Source organism: Haliotis rubra, unplaced genomic scaffold (assembly GCF_003918875.1).
Source record: "Haliotis rubra isolate DU_JTF1 unplaced genomic scaffold, ASM391887v1 Scf977, whole genome shotgun sequence".
Taxonomy (NCBI): Eukaryota; Metazoa; Mollusca; class Gastropoda; order Lepetellida; family Haliotidae; genus Haliotis; species Haliotis rubra.
In genome coordinates, this window is record NW_025767720.1 from 268,556 (window position 1) to 286,639 (window position 18,084).

At 42.6% G+C, this 18,084-nt stretch overlaps 1 protein-coding gene and 1 long non-coding RNA gene across 2 annotated transcripts; both read right to left on the reverse strand.

Annotated features, from left to right (window-relative positions):
- Window positions 1–6: 6 nt before the first annotated feature.
- Window positions 7–1,002, reverse strand: LOC124265385. The gene is made up of 3 exons (XR_006895445.1): window positions 905–1,002; window positions 763–789; window positions 7–119 (listed from the first exon to the last, which is right to left on the reverse strand). It is a non-coding gene; the product is annotated as an uncharacterized LOC124265385 (long non-coding RNA).
- A 1,592-nt stretch (window positions 1,003–2,594) lies between these two features.
- On the reverse strand, window positions 2,595–9,737 carry LOC124265387. Its single transcript, XM_046700158.1, has 4 exons — window positions 9,677–9,737; window positions 7,846–7,924; window positions 4,417–4,541; window positions 2,595–2,947 (listed from the first exon to the last, which is right to left on the reverse strand). Exons 1-4 carry the CDS (start codon window positions 9,735–9,737, stop codon window positions 2,634–2,636), a joined length of 579 nt encoding a protein of 192 aa, XP_046556114.1. The 3' UTR covers window positions 2,595–2,633.
- Window positions 9,738–18,084: the final 8,347 nt, after the last annotated feature.

The window sequence follows — 18,084 nt, forward strand, 5'->3', positions numbered from 1 at the left end:
AGGGGTGTGCCGAGTTTGTTTTACGAGGTGGACTCCAGAACTTTGGACTCAGCTGTGACACCAAATGATCTTCACTCATCGTTTGTGGGATCTGTCTTGATGCCATTATTGCATACAAGCTGGAACGTGAGTGAGTGAGTGAGTAAGTGAGTGAGTGATTAAGTAGGTGAGTGAATGGTTAGGAGAGTGAATTGAAAGATGAGTGTCTGAGTAGAACAGTTAGTGAGTGAGTGAGTGGAAGATGAGTGACTAATCGGGTGAGTGAGTGGATTGGTAAGCACATGAGTAGAAGGGTGAGTGGGTGGATGGGTAACAGTGAGTGCGTTGAATGATGAGTAGAACGGTGAATTAGTGAGTGAGTGAGTGAGTGATCGAACATATGGTCATGGACCTTCAGGTAACAGAATCAGGTCAATGACCCTTGAAAATGGGTGTAGGTCGTAGGTAGTAGTAACTGTTTTTATCACTTACAAGCAACTGTCATGAGATGTTTCGGGCAAACAAGTAACCTTGCAAGAAGTATATAAGCATGAGCAACGGCAACATTTTGCTGAGTCACATTTATTTCAGCATCACATATCTAATGTAACAATGTACAGTAATATATGGATAAGATATATTTATGCTAAGAGATGAAGATCTGTGTAAATGGTTTACAAGGTATTATTTCTGATTTATTCCCTTTTGTGGCATTGAATATATGTCTCGGAATACACTTTCTGAAGAAGTGGCAAGGAAAGTTTAACTTGTATATGTACATACCGCTCATGGCAAGATTCAGAACTGAGCCTGAGGATTAAAATATATCACCATTAATGGCCAACTGTAGAGAACAAGCGATGTGACATGCATATATTATTCTAGAATTTTCACTGATACACGCTAGCAATGCAAATATACTTACTTTGAAAGAAGCTTATTTGTGACCTAGGGTAAGAAGATCTCGAACATTTAGCAGGGCCTCGTCAGGTTCATAGTCCATGTAAACAAGTCTACAACATTTGGGAGTAGCCTCCCCTTGAAAGCTTACCACTCCAGTTCATCGCATGCTACACATTGAAGCTCCTCGCAGCGACAGCTCACCCTCAAACCGCAGTGTCTAAATTTAATTATTTATTTTGAAAGGCTATAATCATTAGGCTTAGGGACTACGCCAAAACCAAAAAACTGTAAGAGGTAAATCGTCTTAAATTGCGAGATCAGGGTGTCAACGCGCGTTCAAGCGTATGTGTGTGTGCGCATGTTGTTTAACGCCAAACTCAAAATTCCAGCTCCATAAGGTGGCGGTCTGTAAATAATGAAGTCTGCATTATTAATCAAGTGATTGACAGAAGGAGCAAAGATCCAGCCGATCAGGCTTTCTCAGATAGGCTTTCTTTACTGGGGACCAACTCTATCTCAGCATACCCAATGAGGATATGTTGACTGACTATCTGGATGGATGTTTCGGTACGTATTACAAGTTTGTTTCAATATTTTATTGGAGATCCGTATGATCAGGGAGAGAAGAACACGCTGTAGATTATCCCTGGTATGACCGACAGATCACCACTGACAGTGCGCGACTCAGGACCACTGACAGAGAGCGACTCACAGGAGAGCAGACGGAGACCAAATGATTGGGTTTTTTTTATTAGAAGCATGCAATGTCGAATCAATGAATGAATCATTGTTAACATTTTGCCCAAAACAAATAAGCCACATTACGACTCGCAGCACTTGTGAGTTGTGAGTGTTGCCTTACGGATCCTGCACAGTGAGCTCCCTACACGGAACCTGCTGGGACTGGCCATGTGTTCGTGCGATTTTGGAGTGTGTGGTGAGTGACGTTGTACGCCGCTTGTGACGTTATTCCAGCAATATCACGGCGGGGTACACCAGAAATGGTCTTCACACATTGTACCCATGAGGGGAATCGAACCCGGGTCTTCGGCGTGGCGAGAGAACGCTTTAACCACCCAGCCGCCCCGTGCGATTTTGGAAGTGACGAATCGTCAGATCGAGTAATCTTCCATGACAAATCACCTTCACGTCAATCTTATTCAAACGCGTACGACAATTCCCATTCCGCATTCACAATAATATTTCGCTAAAAGTTTAATATTGAACTCTTACAGCAGAAAATATCTGATTTTATTGATCTGCATATACAACAAACTGCATTCTGATCAGCAAACAGTTAAACAAACAAACTTGGCTTGTATGTGTACGAGCCCCATGGGTTAGGCAGTCACCAGTTTCAGAATGTATTAGGCAGAATGAACATTACAGTGACAGAAGAGAGGTGAAGTAAAGGTACAACAATACAGTATAATAGGGAACGTATGCCATTTGCCATTTTATTGAAAAAGACGTGACTGTGCAACTGCCATAAGTTGATTTGTTTAAAATGGCTGATGTGACGGCCATATTGAAAATCTAAATCTAATCTCTTAAACAAATTCATCAAGGTCAGTGGATGGAAAAATTACGAAAGCTGAGAGCATGGTCTAATTTCAGAGAAATAATAATGAAAAGAATTTAACATGTTGCCATCACCCCACCCACACTCACCTCCCATTCCCCAATAAAAAGAAAAACACGCACGTTCCGTTAGGTGAAACAAAAGTAACCCGTTTTGTCTCAGGTGTTTGTTACAGTAAACGTCCAAGTGTCCATACAAGCAGGATCTCCATAACACCCACAGGTGCCCGCATTAAACCAGCACCTGATTTGCTTTCATCAGATAGTGGTGACAGGGTACGGACGTCATTGCCAGTGTCCGTCATGTTTCCCAATATTCGGCCAGCGTTGTCGTCATCGTCAGCTGTGCCGCTCTGAATCGCAGTTGTCGTTTCCCTTCCAGCTGTATGACTATCATTAACAACTGGAGATATGGTTGTCATGGAAGCAGGAAGATTGGAAACGGGACTGGCTGATTGGGCTACATCTTTCAATTCACAGTTTTCTGAAAACAAAGATCCCGGAAATCAAAATGAAAGTAAAACATGAAAATAGTGATCCATATACTGAACAGCACAATATATATATATATATGTATTAACCACCAGCCCAACCGTTCAGCTGTAGCAATTCAATCATTGAACTTTCCAGACTGCTATTTACAGACCGTATCCATTTACGTGTATGATAATAGGACAGTTGCCTCCATTTTATCTCTACAGTGTATTAGATTAGCTCAACAAAGCTGACTGTGACTCAGTAGTTGCACGATGTATTTCCCGACAATAGTAGCAACATGCACTACTTTCCCCCGAGAAAACAAACGCAACATATTTATAAAACTAAATAATCGGCTGCAATTGTCTTGGGGTTACATACAGAATTGTTATTCACCAATATTCTCATAGATTCGTAATCACCGCCAGTGACTGTACCAGGTGATTAAAGCGCCGATAAAATGTCGAAGGCTGTTGTTACCAGATTATAACAGTGTGATTAGAGTTACCTCCCTTGGCTGTTGATCAGCTTAAAAAAAGCCTTATCGTTCGAGAGGTTTCGGGTGGCTGTTTCTTGACACCTATCTGCACCTTGACAACCATCTTATACAGCCTGCCAGGTGCTAACTGGATTGTATCAGCACAAAACATATTCAAACTCGCTTCCAACACGTCCGGATTCAAGAACAGAAACGGGCATTTTTTGAATGACATTTGACAGTGACAAATTCCGGACAGTCGTGACATGTTCGTTCCATTACGTCATGTACTAGTGCTGCTGCCACTTATTTGTTCAATAAACCTGACGCTGAGTTTGAATAGAATGTGTTGTACATTAGTCTTGTTCAACGTACAGCCAGGAACTGGAGTCTAAGTCGTCTACGAACGCAGTATCCTACTGTCTCTGTTGAATTGCATCCCTTATGCTCGGTTCGAATCTAAAGTTCAGCCTGATAAGGTTTATAGGTTTGTCAGCACCAAGGCTCGTTGGTTTCACTAAGGCGAACAACGCCTAGTGTCTGCATATCTTGAGGCTTTCTACCCCCATGGAGCAGACAAACCGTAATATACCTGAACAACTGTTTACGGCGGCGATAAACCGAGGTCACTCACTCACACACCATAACCTTACTGCCGTCCTACGTATGATATAGCTCTGCGAAATCGGATATTCAAGATTTGACATTTATGGAAAAGTGAAAGAATTGTGTTAAGCGGATCCTGGTACAGTTACGGGACTGTATGCAAACTATCTTTAATGTTTCTGTGTCTTTTAACACCAGACTCAGGGCATTTCAGCTACATCACAGCGTCCTGTAAATAATCGGTTCTGGACCAGACAAACCTTGGATGACTATTATGAGCAACTCTCAGGGTAATCGAGGTACAGTGATATCAACCTGGAGCCAAAGCAGTGCCATCTTTAGACGTTTTGTTACACTATTAACTCACTCACTCGTAAAGAACATGAACTTACCGCTGACCGTGACATTCAATGACTTGCACTTCGAAACACAATTGTTCTTTTGGGTGGCCACTTTCCCGGAAAAGTTGCAGGTCTTCGGAATCGCATCGTAACATTTATAGTCCTCCCGGTACATACTGAAACAAGGTTACAAATACCGATACATCGGCCGTACTGATCATTTCCCAACCACGCCTCAGATCAACACAATAAAAGTAAAACAAATATGAATCAGAGCTCAGAATTACAAATTCAAAACTTACCAGGATGAACACTTTGGAAAGAGGTTTGCTATATGTTCCGATTGTAAGAGGTATAGGTATGCACATGTCCAATGGGGGCGGTGGGGTAGCCTAGTGGTTAAAGCTTTCGCTCGTCAAGCTTAAGACCCAGGTTCGATTCCCACATGGGTGCAATGTGTAAAGCCCATTTCTAGTGTCCCCCGCCGTGATATTGCTGGAATATTGGTTAAAGGGACGTAAAACGCCATTCACTCACTCACCCACTCATATCCAATGGGTGGATGGTGTAGTAGAGTGAGTCGCCTTGTATCATCACTATTGGATAGTGATTCACTGTTTCATAGGGATGCTTATGATATAGTCGCGAAACGTACAATGCACACTGCTTTAAGCAGTTACTTCCTATTGTGGGCAGGGTTTCGTCGCATGTTTCTGAAGTTATGTTTCATATAGACACAGAATGAACCCCTGGGGCGCGGATCATTGTTCAACATGTGAATCACTGGATTGTCTGGCCCGGACTCGGTTATGTACAGAGACCCGTCTTATTGCTGCATCAAGGGGAGGTAAATGCTGGGTCCAATAACCAATACAGGCTTGTTTGACGTAAATAGTTTCTTCTTGTTTTATCGGATGTTGCTGCATGCGCAAATATACTCGGCGTCATTAATGAAGGGTCAAGCTATCGGTAACACTATTTCTTAAAAGAAATGTCATTATTACGTTCTTTAATGTCCTATACATTCTGTTACAAATGGACCGCCTCCGTGGTGTAGTGGTTAGAGCGTCCGCCCGAAAAGCGGAAGGTCGCGGGTTCGATCCCCGACTGCGTCATACCAAAAGACGTTAAAATATGGTACTTGTTGGTCCCTGCCTGGCGCTCGGCATTAATGGGTACAACAAGGACTGGTCGGCTCAGAGTCAGTATAATGTGTCTGAGTGGGGTATTCATGCTTCACTGCGGCATGGTATCTCAGTGGGCTAGCACTATAAAACCAGCTTCAGTCTGGGCTAGTACAAGCAGCCGCACATACACATACACATACACACGCATGCACTTCGTCATATGAGCGAAATATTCTCAAGTACGACGTTAAACCCAATTTCACCTCACCTCACCACCTCTGTTACAAATGGCACATTTTTATTCACATTGTCAATATGGAAACCCAACTGCCACTTAATGTCAATGATTTGCACGTGCAAGTCGCTCTATCCATGGAAAGTGGAGGACAATACACATGCATTGATGCTTTTTCACTGTCGTTCACTGTTCAGGTACCTGTTTGAAATCGCAGCTTCAAATGAGGCTATAGGCCTTTTGAATTTGGTAAAACTCAGCGGCAGGTTGCTGTCCGCTTTAATGTGAGTCAGAGTGCTATTGGTAGACTGGCACTGATTTCATGCCAATGGGTCCTAGTGGTGTGACGATTCATCGATACGCATCGATACATCGTTCCATGAACCGCCGATACAATCAATCGATACAAACTTTTACATTGTCGTATATCCCGATGCGATACTTTAAATGGGCCACAATACATCGATGTTTAACTTTGAATATTGCCGAATCGCGATATCTGTCAAGAAAAAAGGTTTACTTTTGGTTGATGATTAAAATACATGCTTACATATTTTCCCTTCATAAGAAACGTTTTCTCAGAAATTCTTGTGTCAAGAACTGTGTCAGACATAGCGCTCGTATGATATCAACATTCTCAAAATTCGTGTATAAACTTAATTATTTCGTTTCTAATGAACATTGAAAAATGCTGGCGGAATTTGACGAAATACTTTTAAATTGGTTTTGTTTTAATCTTAAGGTATTTTATAGTTGGTGTTAGAATTAAAGATTTTAGTATCGTGATACGTATCGTATCGCCACCCTTATATCGGAATTCGTATCGTATCGCAGCTTCAGTGCACAATACTTTGGTGATATATTGTCGTGACTAAACTTATAGTATCGTGATGTATCGTATCGCAGGTTGTATGCCAATACCAGCACTAAGTCATTGGGTCCGTAGAATATGCACGTCGACCAGGTCGCCCCAGAGTCACACCAGTCCGACATGATAGACACATGATTAACACTGCGTTATGTTACAGATTCCTTACCGCAGCAGATCTTCAGACAGAACACTTCAATGTTAACAATGTAAGGAGATCCAGGAGCACCGTTCGTCGACGTTAAGGGCAGCCGGACTCCACCACCAAGACCACGCCACAGGCAGGCGCGTTTGAGATGGAGTGGGCATCATGGCCGCTGGAATCAACGTCAACGGTCTCGTGTGCTCTTCACAGATGAAAGCAGATTCATTTTGTCCTTCCATGATGGTCGGCAGAGGATTTATCGTCGCAATGGAGAGCGAATCACAGATGCAACTGTGGCCACGCATAACCGATTTGGCGGGGGTCGGACATGGTTTGGGCAGGGATGACGCCTACTGGACGTACTCCATTGCTCGTGACCGACGGTAATCTAACAGCGTTATCGGGACGAAATTCTGGCTCCTATAGCAGTACCATTCCTGCAAACTATGGTCGATCCTCTTTACTGCAAGACGACAACGCTTAGCCTCATAGAGCCAGAATTGTCACGGAATTACTTAGGCAGCAGTCTGTAGAGCGGATGGAATGACCAGCATGCTCGCCAGACCTCAACCCAATTGAGCATGCCTGGGATGAACTCGGTCCACGTGTGTACACACGTCACCCAGCACTAGTGGATCTCCCAGGACTCCGCACAGCTCTAGTAGAGGAATGGAATACGAGCCCGCAAGCCTTCTTTACGAACTTGATAAGGAGCATGAGAACAAGGTGCACCTGTGTCTTGGACGCGCGAGGAGGGTACACAAGATATGGAATGACCGAGTGCTTCAAATTTGTCATTTTCATTTTGGGGGTTGGTCTATACACCCTCACATCACCTCCCGAAACATGAAACTATGGACCAATTCTAACCTGGAATCGTGAAGAGGGTGATTGTAACTGGCTATTAGAAATGAATTCAATGGTATCAGTTAACCTGTATTTAATCTTTTATAATTGTCAAGCAGGATTTTATTGTTTAGGGATGATATAAACTGGACAAGCTTTTGAATCTATTTCCAATATGGCCGAGATCACTCCTATGGTCGACCTAAGCCCGGATTCACAACCCCGCATCCACCCAAGCACCACCGGGTTCCGACCTCACCTGCATTTTGTACGGCTGGACGCATCTGCAAGGGCCCTTTTAGCTCTTCTACGACACTCCTGGTCTTCGTGACATGTCTCTGTACATGAAAGTTATACTTCAAAATCAGCATATGAAAAGAAAACTTGTCACCACTTCACGAGTATGTTTTCACTATGTTCCTACATGAATACATTGTACAGAAATGATAGATAAACTTACTACAGTCAGTGATAGATGAACAGTCAGTCATTGAAAAACAAATGCCGGAAGTAGAATGAGCCCTACTCCGAGCATGGACTTTGTTCGAACCCTACCGTTGTCTGATATTAAAGCAATGTGTAGAGCACGATGTAGTTTGTGCTACCTGCATTTGGTAACTTCTGACTTCTGTCTGACTATGTCAATTATTGAGGTCTTAACTGGTTAGAGTGAGTGAGTGAGTTGGGGTTTACGTCGCTTTAGCAATATTCAAGTGCTATCACGGCGGGGGGACACCAGAAATGGGCTTCACACATTGTACCCATGTGGGGAATCGAACCCGGGTCTTCGGCGTGACAAGCGAACGCTTTAACCACCAGGCTACCCACCGCCCCTTAACTGGTTACAAATAGCGATCGTTTATTTTCACATGTGACTGGGAAGGTTTGTATCGAAACCCATGAGGTATTGTCGATGACGTGCTTGTACTACACATCCAAAAACAGAATCAGTCCAATCACCTCCATTTCTAAGGTGAATGAACGAGTAAGTGTATTTTACGAAGCATTTTCAGGGTGTTGGTCCTAAGGGGCAGACCTTGCCTTTAGATATTGTATACACATGAACCCGTGAAGATCCGGGTTAGAACTGATCTTCAGCTACCCATGCTTGTCGTAACATTAACGGGATCGGGTGGTCAGGCTCGCTGATACATGTCATCGTATCCCAATTGCGTAGATCGATGTTCACGTTGTTGATCCCTAGATTGTCTGGTCCAGATCTTATTATTTATAGACCGCCGGCATGTAGCTGAAATACTGCTGAGTGCGGCGTAAAACTTAACTCACTCACGGTATACACGAGTGGCCCGGGCGGTCCTGTAATATCGAGAGTGGTATCAGACATCAGAGTGCTACCTATAGTGATGTCCTGTAATATCGAGAGTGGTATCAGACATCAGAGTGATACCTATAGTGATATCCTGTAAGAACACCAAATATATAAGATACCATTGCCCTCGGTTTGAACTCAAACAAATAACAACATAATCCATTTCCATGACATTATATTTGGCATGTAAAACACATGCCAAGTGTAGTAAAACATATATATTCTTCTTTGTTACCGTAAAGAGAGGGTCAGAGCCACTTCCTGTTGAATGAAACCATCCCAGGTTGGACAAAGTACATCTCATCCGATATATAGTTCCCTGATGTTTGTTTGACACACAACATTCTTACTTCCCTGACGAGGGTTGTAAATAATACAGTGATTGGCATCATGATCCTGGTTATTGAGACACAATTACATGCATCAACCAAGCCAACCCCTTTAGTCACCTCTCATGACAAACATCGGACCTTTATCCTCACACAGAATCCCAACGGCTTCCAAAGTCGACTAGCGGTCTGTTGCCTCTGACACGCCTCCTTACGTGAAGTCCCAGCCACCTATGGGTGGTAGGGTAGCCTAGTGCTTAAAGAGACTGGTCGTCACGCTGAAGACCCGGTTCGATTCCCCTCATGGGTACAATGTGCGAAACCCAATTCTGGTGTCCCCCGCCGTGATATTGCTGGAATATTGCTAATAGCAGCGTAAAACCATACTCACGCATTCACCCGCTCACAGCCACCACTCTATGAAGACTTACCCTCCTCCTCAGTTCTGCTGTAGACGTTACTTGCAGTGAACCCGTCAGCCTTACTGCACATGGCTAAAATATAACAAAGATGCATTGAATAACCCGGGAGGTAATTTCTGAAGTACGTTCCCGTGTTGAACCCCATGGGTCAAATTAGAGTTAGTCGAATGAATTCTGTTAATCTGTACGCCTGTTGTGTTAAATTTGATCATCAACTTGCAGTAGTCATCACGGTTGTTTGACATAATGTTTTGTATTTTTTTACGCCACAATTTTCCATCCAAATGACGGCGGCCAACAAAACATCGACTCTGACCGACCTGACCTTGGCACTTACCTTTGTCGCAACTGTTTTCTTCACCCAAGCATAACGCTTTTGTCTTCTTCAAGACAGTTGCTTTACACCGTTCACTTATTGATCTTGTCTCGGTAAAGCATGTCAACAGAGTGTCGTAATACCTGCATGAGAAAATACGCACGATGACAAAGACAGCCTTAGTAGCGTTCGCCCGTCACCCCGACAGCCCTATCTGAGCGGCGGGTACCTCCGGTAGAATGACTGATTAACTGTATGTTTGTAGTTTAACGCCGCACTCAGCAATATTCCAGCAATATGGCGGCATTCTGTATATAATCTAGTCTGGACCAGGCAATCCAGTGATCAACAGAATGAGTATCAATCTACGCAATTGGGATACAATGACATGTGTCAAGTCAGCGACGTGACCACCCGATCCCTTTAGTCGCCTCTTACGACAAGCATGGGTTGCTGAAGACCAATTCTAACCCGGATCTTCACGGCAAGCCTCCGGTAGAGAATAACATCATGGTTATCATTTTCGCGAACACCCGATCTTCTCAGTGACCCATATATATAACGTTCACCGCTATTTGATTTGTACGTCATGTACTTATGGTATCGCTTTCTCGTCTCGTGAAATCGTTTTCTCGCCTCCGAATTTTAAGGCGATAAAGCGACGGCCCTAATCAGCCACCATATGTATTCGAGAATAATTCTCTTGCTGTGATCGTTTCAATAATTGGAGTATCTTATATTAACGCAGTATCCATCAGGCTACCTGAATAGCCAGCTTACTATAACTAAACTAGTGCTCAAAAGTATACAGTGTATTTGACCAAACTTGAAAGGAAACAATGCATACATAAATGAACATCTGTTCAATTTCAATAGAGTATTCAATTTTACAGCACATGTACACAATTTCATTTCACACAAAGTCGAAAGTACCGTTTGACTGACACTGAAAGACACGTAGTGTCATAGTCTGAACTTTTACCCAAATCAACAAGGCGGTTTATTTCTGCAATGTCATCAAATGTTGAATCAATAGTGAGTGTGACCACCACTGGCTTCAATGACGACGAATGGCGTTAGGCGTGATCCGTTGCCGTTCCTGTAGGAGACATTGTTCCAGTTGTCGAGCGGTGACATGTGGCGCTGCTTGTCTTCTGCCTTGTCGCCTGAGGTAGTCCTATAAGTGTTCTATCGGATTCATGTCGGGAGGACATGCTGGCCACGGCAAAACAACGATGTTAGCGTTATGCAGAAAGTCGTTTGTCAGTCTTGGTGTATGATGCCTTGTGGTTGTTGCTGGATAAATGATGACAGTTGATGGGTGCAGCCGAAGGTTCTGGCAACGACGGTGTGGTTCCATTCCATTCCGACAGCTCTTCTTTCGATTTGCCTCAAACGTGGCACATTGTTTGTATTTTTCTTACTTGGCTATTTTATACCGTCAGTATGCACGTGCATTTCGTGTCACACCATAGTCGTTTTGGATTGTTTGCAACTTGTTTCGCCGTTAGTTCCCAGAAAGGATGGGTCTACGTGTGTTCCCAGAAAGGATGGGTCTACGTGTGTTCCCGGAAAGGATGGGTCTACGCGTGTTCCCGGAAAGGATGGGTCTACACGTGTGTGACATGGCACAGTATGGTTTTATCCCTACATTTTTATTTTTGTAAATTTGTATGTAATATTTACCTGCATATAGTTTCTTTTGAGCACTAGTTGATATAATTAGTGGGACAATATGAACATTAAATGCAAACAAATAAACGTCGCCAGTGCCTTCGTCGCTACAACTGCTGGTACAATAAAGCCGTTAGTGAGAGAATGCTGTGACAAGCTCATACTACACGAGTGAGTGAGTGAGTGAGTATGTTGTTTTATCGCCGCTATTAGCTACATTCCACAATATCACGGCGGAGGACACCAGAAAGGGCGACCGGGATTCGAACCTACGATCATATCTTTCTGGCATGCTGAGGGGGACGCAAGTCTGTTTGATGAATTGTGACTCCATAGACCACAGTGAAATCATGCAGCTGCACATTAGGGTAGTGTAGGTGTTGAAAAAAGAACTACTGTTTAGTCCGTCATGAAATGTTTTACAGGCTTGGAGGTCAAAGATATGGTTCTTATAAAGCTGTGCGTGAGTGAGGCCATTATGGTCATGCGTGATAAAGGTGATCGGCAGGTGTATCCTTGCGTCGTCGGGGTAAAAAGAAAATAGTTTCAAACCAAACAAATGGTCAAAATGTTCCGAGCACGAATATACGCACTGTATATAATAAAGATTATATCTTTTCGGCTACTTATATACTAATCATGTTTTTTAAAATAATATTTCCTTTATCAAATAAGAGCTTATATAAGTACAGAAAAATGAAACACTGAACAAAAGCGGAAATAAAAGTCTCTTGTTAGTTTACTTTTAATATCACCATAAATATTACCAATATATGTCTACTTCTAACCATCAGTTTGTCCAATATTGGTGGGTGGGCATACCAACACATGGATGACTGACTGTATTTATGTGTTGTCATGTGTCATGGTTAAAGGAGTGATGGGGTAGCCCTGGGGTTAAAGTGTTCGCTCGTCACGCCGAAGACCCGGGTTCGATTCTCCACATGGGTACAGTCATTCTCTTCCCACAGTGGGAAGATGTGACTTGTGTAACCTCTGTGGGAAGAGAATGGGGTACGATGTGTGAAGCCCAATTCTGGTGTCTCCCGGCGTCATATTGCTAGAAGCGGCATAAAACCAAACTCACTCACTCACTGTAATGGTTAAATAAATCGTAGTCAACATACGGGCACTTGTCTTTCAATTCTTCAAGGTTGCGGATTTTCTGATGGAACCTTGTTTGACAGTTCGCAACCTTGTCGTAGCAGCCCTTGCTGAAAGTGTGCACAGCTGAAATTGTAATAATGATATACATCACATCTACGTATGGAATACAGCTGACGGTGCATAAATGATTTTGAATACATGACACGTTTCATGGATAACAGCAGTTCTTTTATTCCTTATGAAGGAACAACAATTAGCTCCGTCATATCAAGAATAGATAGAAGTTGTTATCCACAAAACGTGTCATGTATTCATGTTCGTCCAAATTCTAGAACTCTCTTTAGGGACGGTGGAATAGCCTAGTGGCTAAAGCGTTAGCTCGCCACGCGGAAGACCCAGTTCGATTCCTACAGATGGGTACAATGTGCGAACCCATTTTTCTGGTGTCCCCCAACTTGCTGGAATATTGCTAAAAGCGGTCCAAAACTGAACTCGCTCACTTTTAGCCTCACATCGGCAATATTTTAGCCATATCGTGACAAGAACAATTTAATTTATATCGATATTAAAATCAATAAATTAAGAACGTAAAAAACTGTCATTGATGGACAGTAAAACTACTAGAGTATCATAGCTGTTGATTTAAAACTAGTACGCTATCATGAAGAATATATCACTATAAATAACAGTACAACATAAAGAAGGGCTATAGATCACCAGTTACTAAAGGCTGAGGTGAGGTGAGGTGAAATTGGGTTGAACATCCCGCTGGAGAATATTTCGCTCATATGACGACGTGCATGAGTGGGTATGTGTATTTGCAGCTGCTTGTACTAGCCCAGACTGAAGCTGGTTTTATAGTGCTAGCCCACTGAGATACCATGCTGCAGTGAGGCATGCATTATACTGACTCAGTCCTTATTTGTAACTTTTTGGTATGACGCATTATCCGCGACTTTTGCCGAGCGCCAGGCACGGAGGCCAACAAGTACCATATTTTAACGTCTTTTGGTATGACGCAGTCTGGGGATCGAATCCGCGACCTTCCGCAATGTATTTTTCGGGCGGAAGTAGGTCTTTAGATTTGCTTTGAACGCTGACAGTTCATGATGTGACCTCTGGCTGAATGGCAGACTGTTTCACAGAGTAGGTCCGGATGTGTCGAAACATCTGTCTCCAAATGTTCTGGTTTTGTTGGAGGGGATACAGAGAGGTAGTTGATCTTGTGACCTCAGATGTGGTGTTGGCTGGTAGAGTTTAATGAGGTCTGCGAGATATGCTGGAGCAAGTCCATGTAGACATTTGAATACCATCACTAGTATTTTGAACCAATCCTGTATATAACAGGTAGCCAGTGGAGCTGATGCAGTACAGGAGTAATCAGTTCCCTTCTTCTAGTGCGCGTGAGGACTCTTGCTGCAGTTTCTTAATTAGAGAATCCGGGAGTCCCATCAGAGGGGCGTTGCAACAGTCCAGCCGTGATGTGATGTATGCTTGGACCTATGATGCAGTGGTCATTTGGTTCAGATACCTGCGAATCATGCTGATCTGACATAGATAGTAGTATGTTCTCCTGCAGACGCTGTTGACTTGTTGTTCCATTGTCATTTGCGAGTCAAAGATGACGCCCAGGTTACGAGCCTGTGAACTGCGCTTGATGCAGCAACCTCCTATGCGAAATACTGGCAGAGGGAGTTTTGATTGCACACGTGATGTTTTGGAAACTAGTAACTCAGTTTTGATATTATTAAGTTTAAGAAACTTACCTGACATCCATTTTCTGATGCTATCCACACAGTGTTCTAAACGAGATATGCTTATGTCATTGATGAGTTTCTAAAGGCCCGGGCCTTGATTTTCGAAGCTCTCTTAGCGCTAAGATAGTCGTAAGTGTCATACATTAACATTAAGTTACGACTATCTTAGCGCAAAGAGAGCTTCGAAAATCAAGGCCCAGAAGGCTAGATATATCTGGGTGTCGTCTGCGTATAAGTGCAGACCCAATCCAAAAGATCTCACTAAGTCATCGAGTGGGGATGTGTGTATGGTGAACAACAGCGGACCTCGGACAGACCCTTGGGGAACACCAAATTCTAGTTCCTGGGAGCATGATATATGTCCATCAACAACGACGGACTGTTGTCGGCCTGAGATGCATGATCGGAACCACCTTAGAGCGGTTCCTCCGACAGCACACCTCTTGGATAGAGTAGAGAGTAATACCAATGGTCAGTGGTGTCAAAAGCTGATGAGAGGTCCAAAAGGAAAAGAACTTCTGCTCCGTCAGAGTCAATACCTCGAAGGATGTCATTTTGGAATTTCAGAAGTGCAGTTTCCGTGCTGTAAAACGTTCTATAGGCTGACTGAGATATCTCTTGAGAGCCGTTCACACTTCACAGCCAGGTTTGCCTTGAGTTGTGTAGATATGAGTTTAGTAAATGAGTTTAGTAATGAATGCCAACTTTGAGACGGGTCTGTAGTTCTTTAACTCTTCTGGGTCCAGAAGAGCATCAATTATGATTATGTCAGATGTTTTGACGTGTATATTGCAAAATGGATGGAGAGTATTGAAAGGTTTTGAAGTTCTGCACCTGCAAGGAGCACTACCACCAAATTCTGTCGAAGGTAAACATGTTGCCTGATTATTTTATTCAGAAAGCCAAAACTACCAAAAGGCACCAGTTCACTACCAGACCTATCTATGTGCCAAGTTTGGTGAAGAAATATTGTACGGTTTTTAAGTTCTGCACCGGAAAAGAGCACCAACATCAATTTCAGTCGAAGTCAAACTTGTTGCCATGGAAACGCAATTTTTAAAACTTTTTTTTCAGAAATCCAAAACTACCAAAAGGCACCAGTACACCACCAGACCTATCTATGTGCCAAGTTTAGTGAAGAAATATTGAACGGTTTTTAAGTTCGTCTCCGGAAAAGACGAATGTGCACGGACGGACGCATGAACGGACGGACAGAGTCCATTTAAATACCCCCGCAAAACGCGTTGCGGGGATAATAAAACCTGAGTGCAAACTAATACAAAAGCTTGACCATCCACAGATTAGACTCCATCTAGTGTAAAGGGCAAAATGACCGTAGAAAATATATGCATGGACAACTGAAAATCTGTGCTGACACCAGGTGTTCGTGAAAAGGGTAAATATGTCCTGCCGTTCCACCCAACGACAGTACAGTAAGTAATGTGACAGATTCGGAGTTGAAACTAGTTTTTAAAGAATATCAAGAAATGTTTTAGACAACCACACAGTAGTCCACACAGTCTATAAAGGTCGGCTGGCCACTAACCACCCAGCCACCTACAGTGTATTTGTATCCAGTAGAATAACACTGTGGTTTTAACGATAATTAGTTGGAATGTAAGAAGTGAGGTACTATTCTGAGAACTGGTGTCTTTTGGTAGTTTTGGATACAAAGCTTTCGACTCGGTATATGAGATATGATCATAATGGCAACAAGAGCTAAATCTTACAGAAATGCATAAAGATTTTGACAAAATGATTCGATTTCGAGACATTTTAGAAAAGGTTTAATAAGGTTAATAAAAAGACGATACGAAAAACCGAATTTTTGGATTGCATCCGGATATTCCGAACCAAAGACGAAATACCGCGGTTCTACTAATACCGCGGTATACCGTTTCACCCCTATCTATAATCTCATATTATTTTAGGGGAAGCAGTTGAGTGAATACCAGGGCTAGGTTAACAGAAGCTTGACATCTGTTGCTGTGAGTTGAATGTGTTTAAAGCTGCTTTTAGTATATATCGTAATTGCATATGTACTATTATACTTTGTACCTCCAATCGCGTTTTTCATGTCGTTTGCAATGCCCCTCGACCCTTTCTGAAACTCCCGAACATCACAGACATCGCGGAGAAATACTGAAGAGTTGAGTAATGTTTCAGGAATAAAACAGAAAAGGAGAAATCGTTTCTTTTTCCAAACCCAATTTTGTGTGAAAAGGAGAAATTACATGCTTGCTCCATCATTCAAAGGAAAGATGCTCTCATAACCTTATAATTGAATCCCTGTCGCGTTTACCGACAAACATCAAAGAATGACACAAAGTCTTTCACAACTGGTAAACTGATGTCATAAGCAGACAGTACATACCCCCACAACTCAGAAGAAGAACTAACCCAGCATACACCGCCATGTCAGGACAAGAAGCTCCGCTGACTGATAGAAGTAACAGTACTAGCGTCGACCTTGTGACTGACGTGTACCACAAAACACAGCAAACTAGCGTGACGGCTTGCTATTACAGAAGCGAACAAAATACCAACACGAGACGATGTTCCGTGGTCTCAACCACTGGAGGGGTAGAGAGTCGCCCTGGGCGCTACTGTGCAGTGTTGCGTCCTTTGAGTGTGCGCAAACGTACAATTATTGGCTCCAACTTCCGATTTATACCTTTTGGTTACCCAACAATATCTGCTCTGGACTTCATCGAAGTGGTTCAGTGCTTTTTTACCCATAACGATCTGGGTTAGAGTTGATCAATGTATCAATTTGAGGTTTCAATGTAAGATCTGTTTCAAGAATCAGTTATGACACAACTAACAAATCGCTTTTGGACAGACACTTTGAAATAATGGGGTAAATTCGTAACAAGGAAAGCAGAAAACGCAAACAATGCATGTGATATCTTATCCCAACCCTTATGGCTACATGACAATATAAAGATAGATGGAAAATAATCAATTATAAACATTACTCAAGTAAAGGGATTACGACATGTTTGATGCCCAAGGTAACTTGTTAACGGTGGAACAATTTAAAAAATCATTTTGGTGCAAAACTAACTTCTTAGAGCGTCAAGGAATAATAGAATCAATTTGATACTTCTGCAAATCCATAAACGTCAATATTAAAGAGAGAATCCAATCTCCGATTTTTCCATATCTTTTACAAAATATAGTGAGAAACCCCAAAGGATGTACAGATATTTATGATATACTCATCAATGGAACATCTAGACAAGAGTCATTAGAAGATGACAAATCCCCGGCCCCAACAAAATTGAAAGGAAAAATCATCTGACAGGTACTTAATGTCAAACTTGAATTTTATTAGACTAAGTCGTTTCCATGGAAATCATGTAAAAAGAACGCCAAAAATCTGTAAATAGGAAAGGCAACCACTTCAAGATCTATTTGATATGTCTGCCAATTTTTTTGGAAAAATATTGAACAGTTTTCGAGTTATGCTCCGGAAACGAAGCGCGCCCCGCCTCTTTGAGACTAAGTCCGAATCGTTTCCATGGAAACCGAGTGAGTGAGTGAGTGAGTGAGTATGTTTT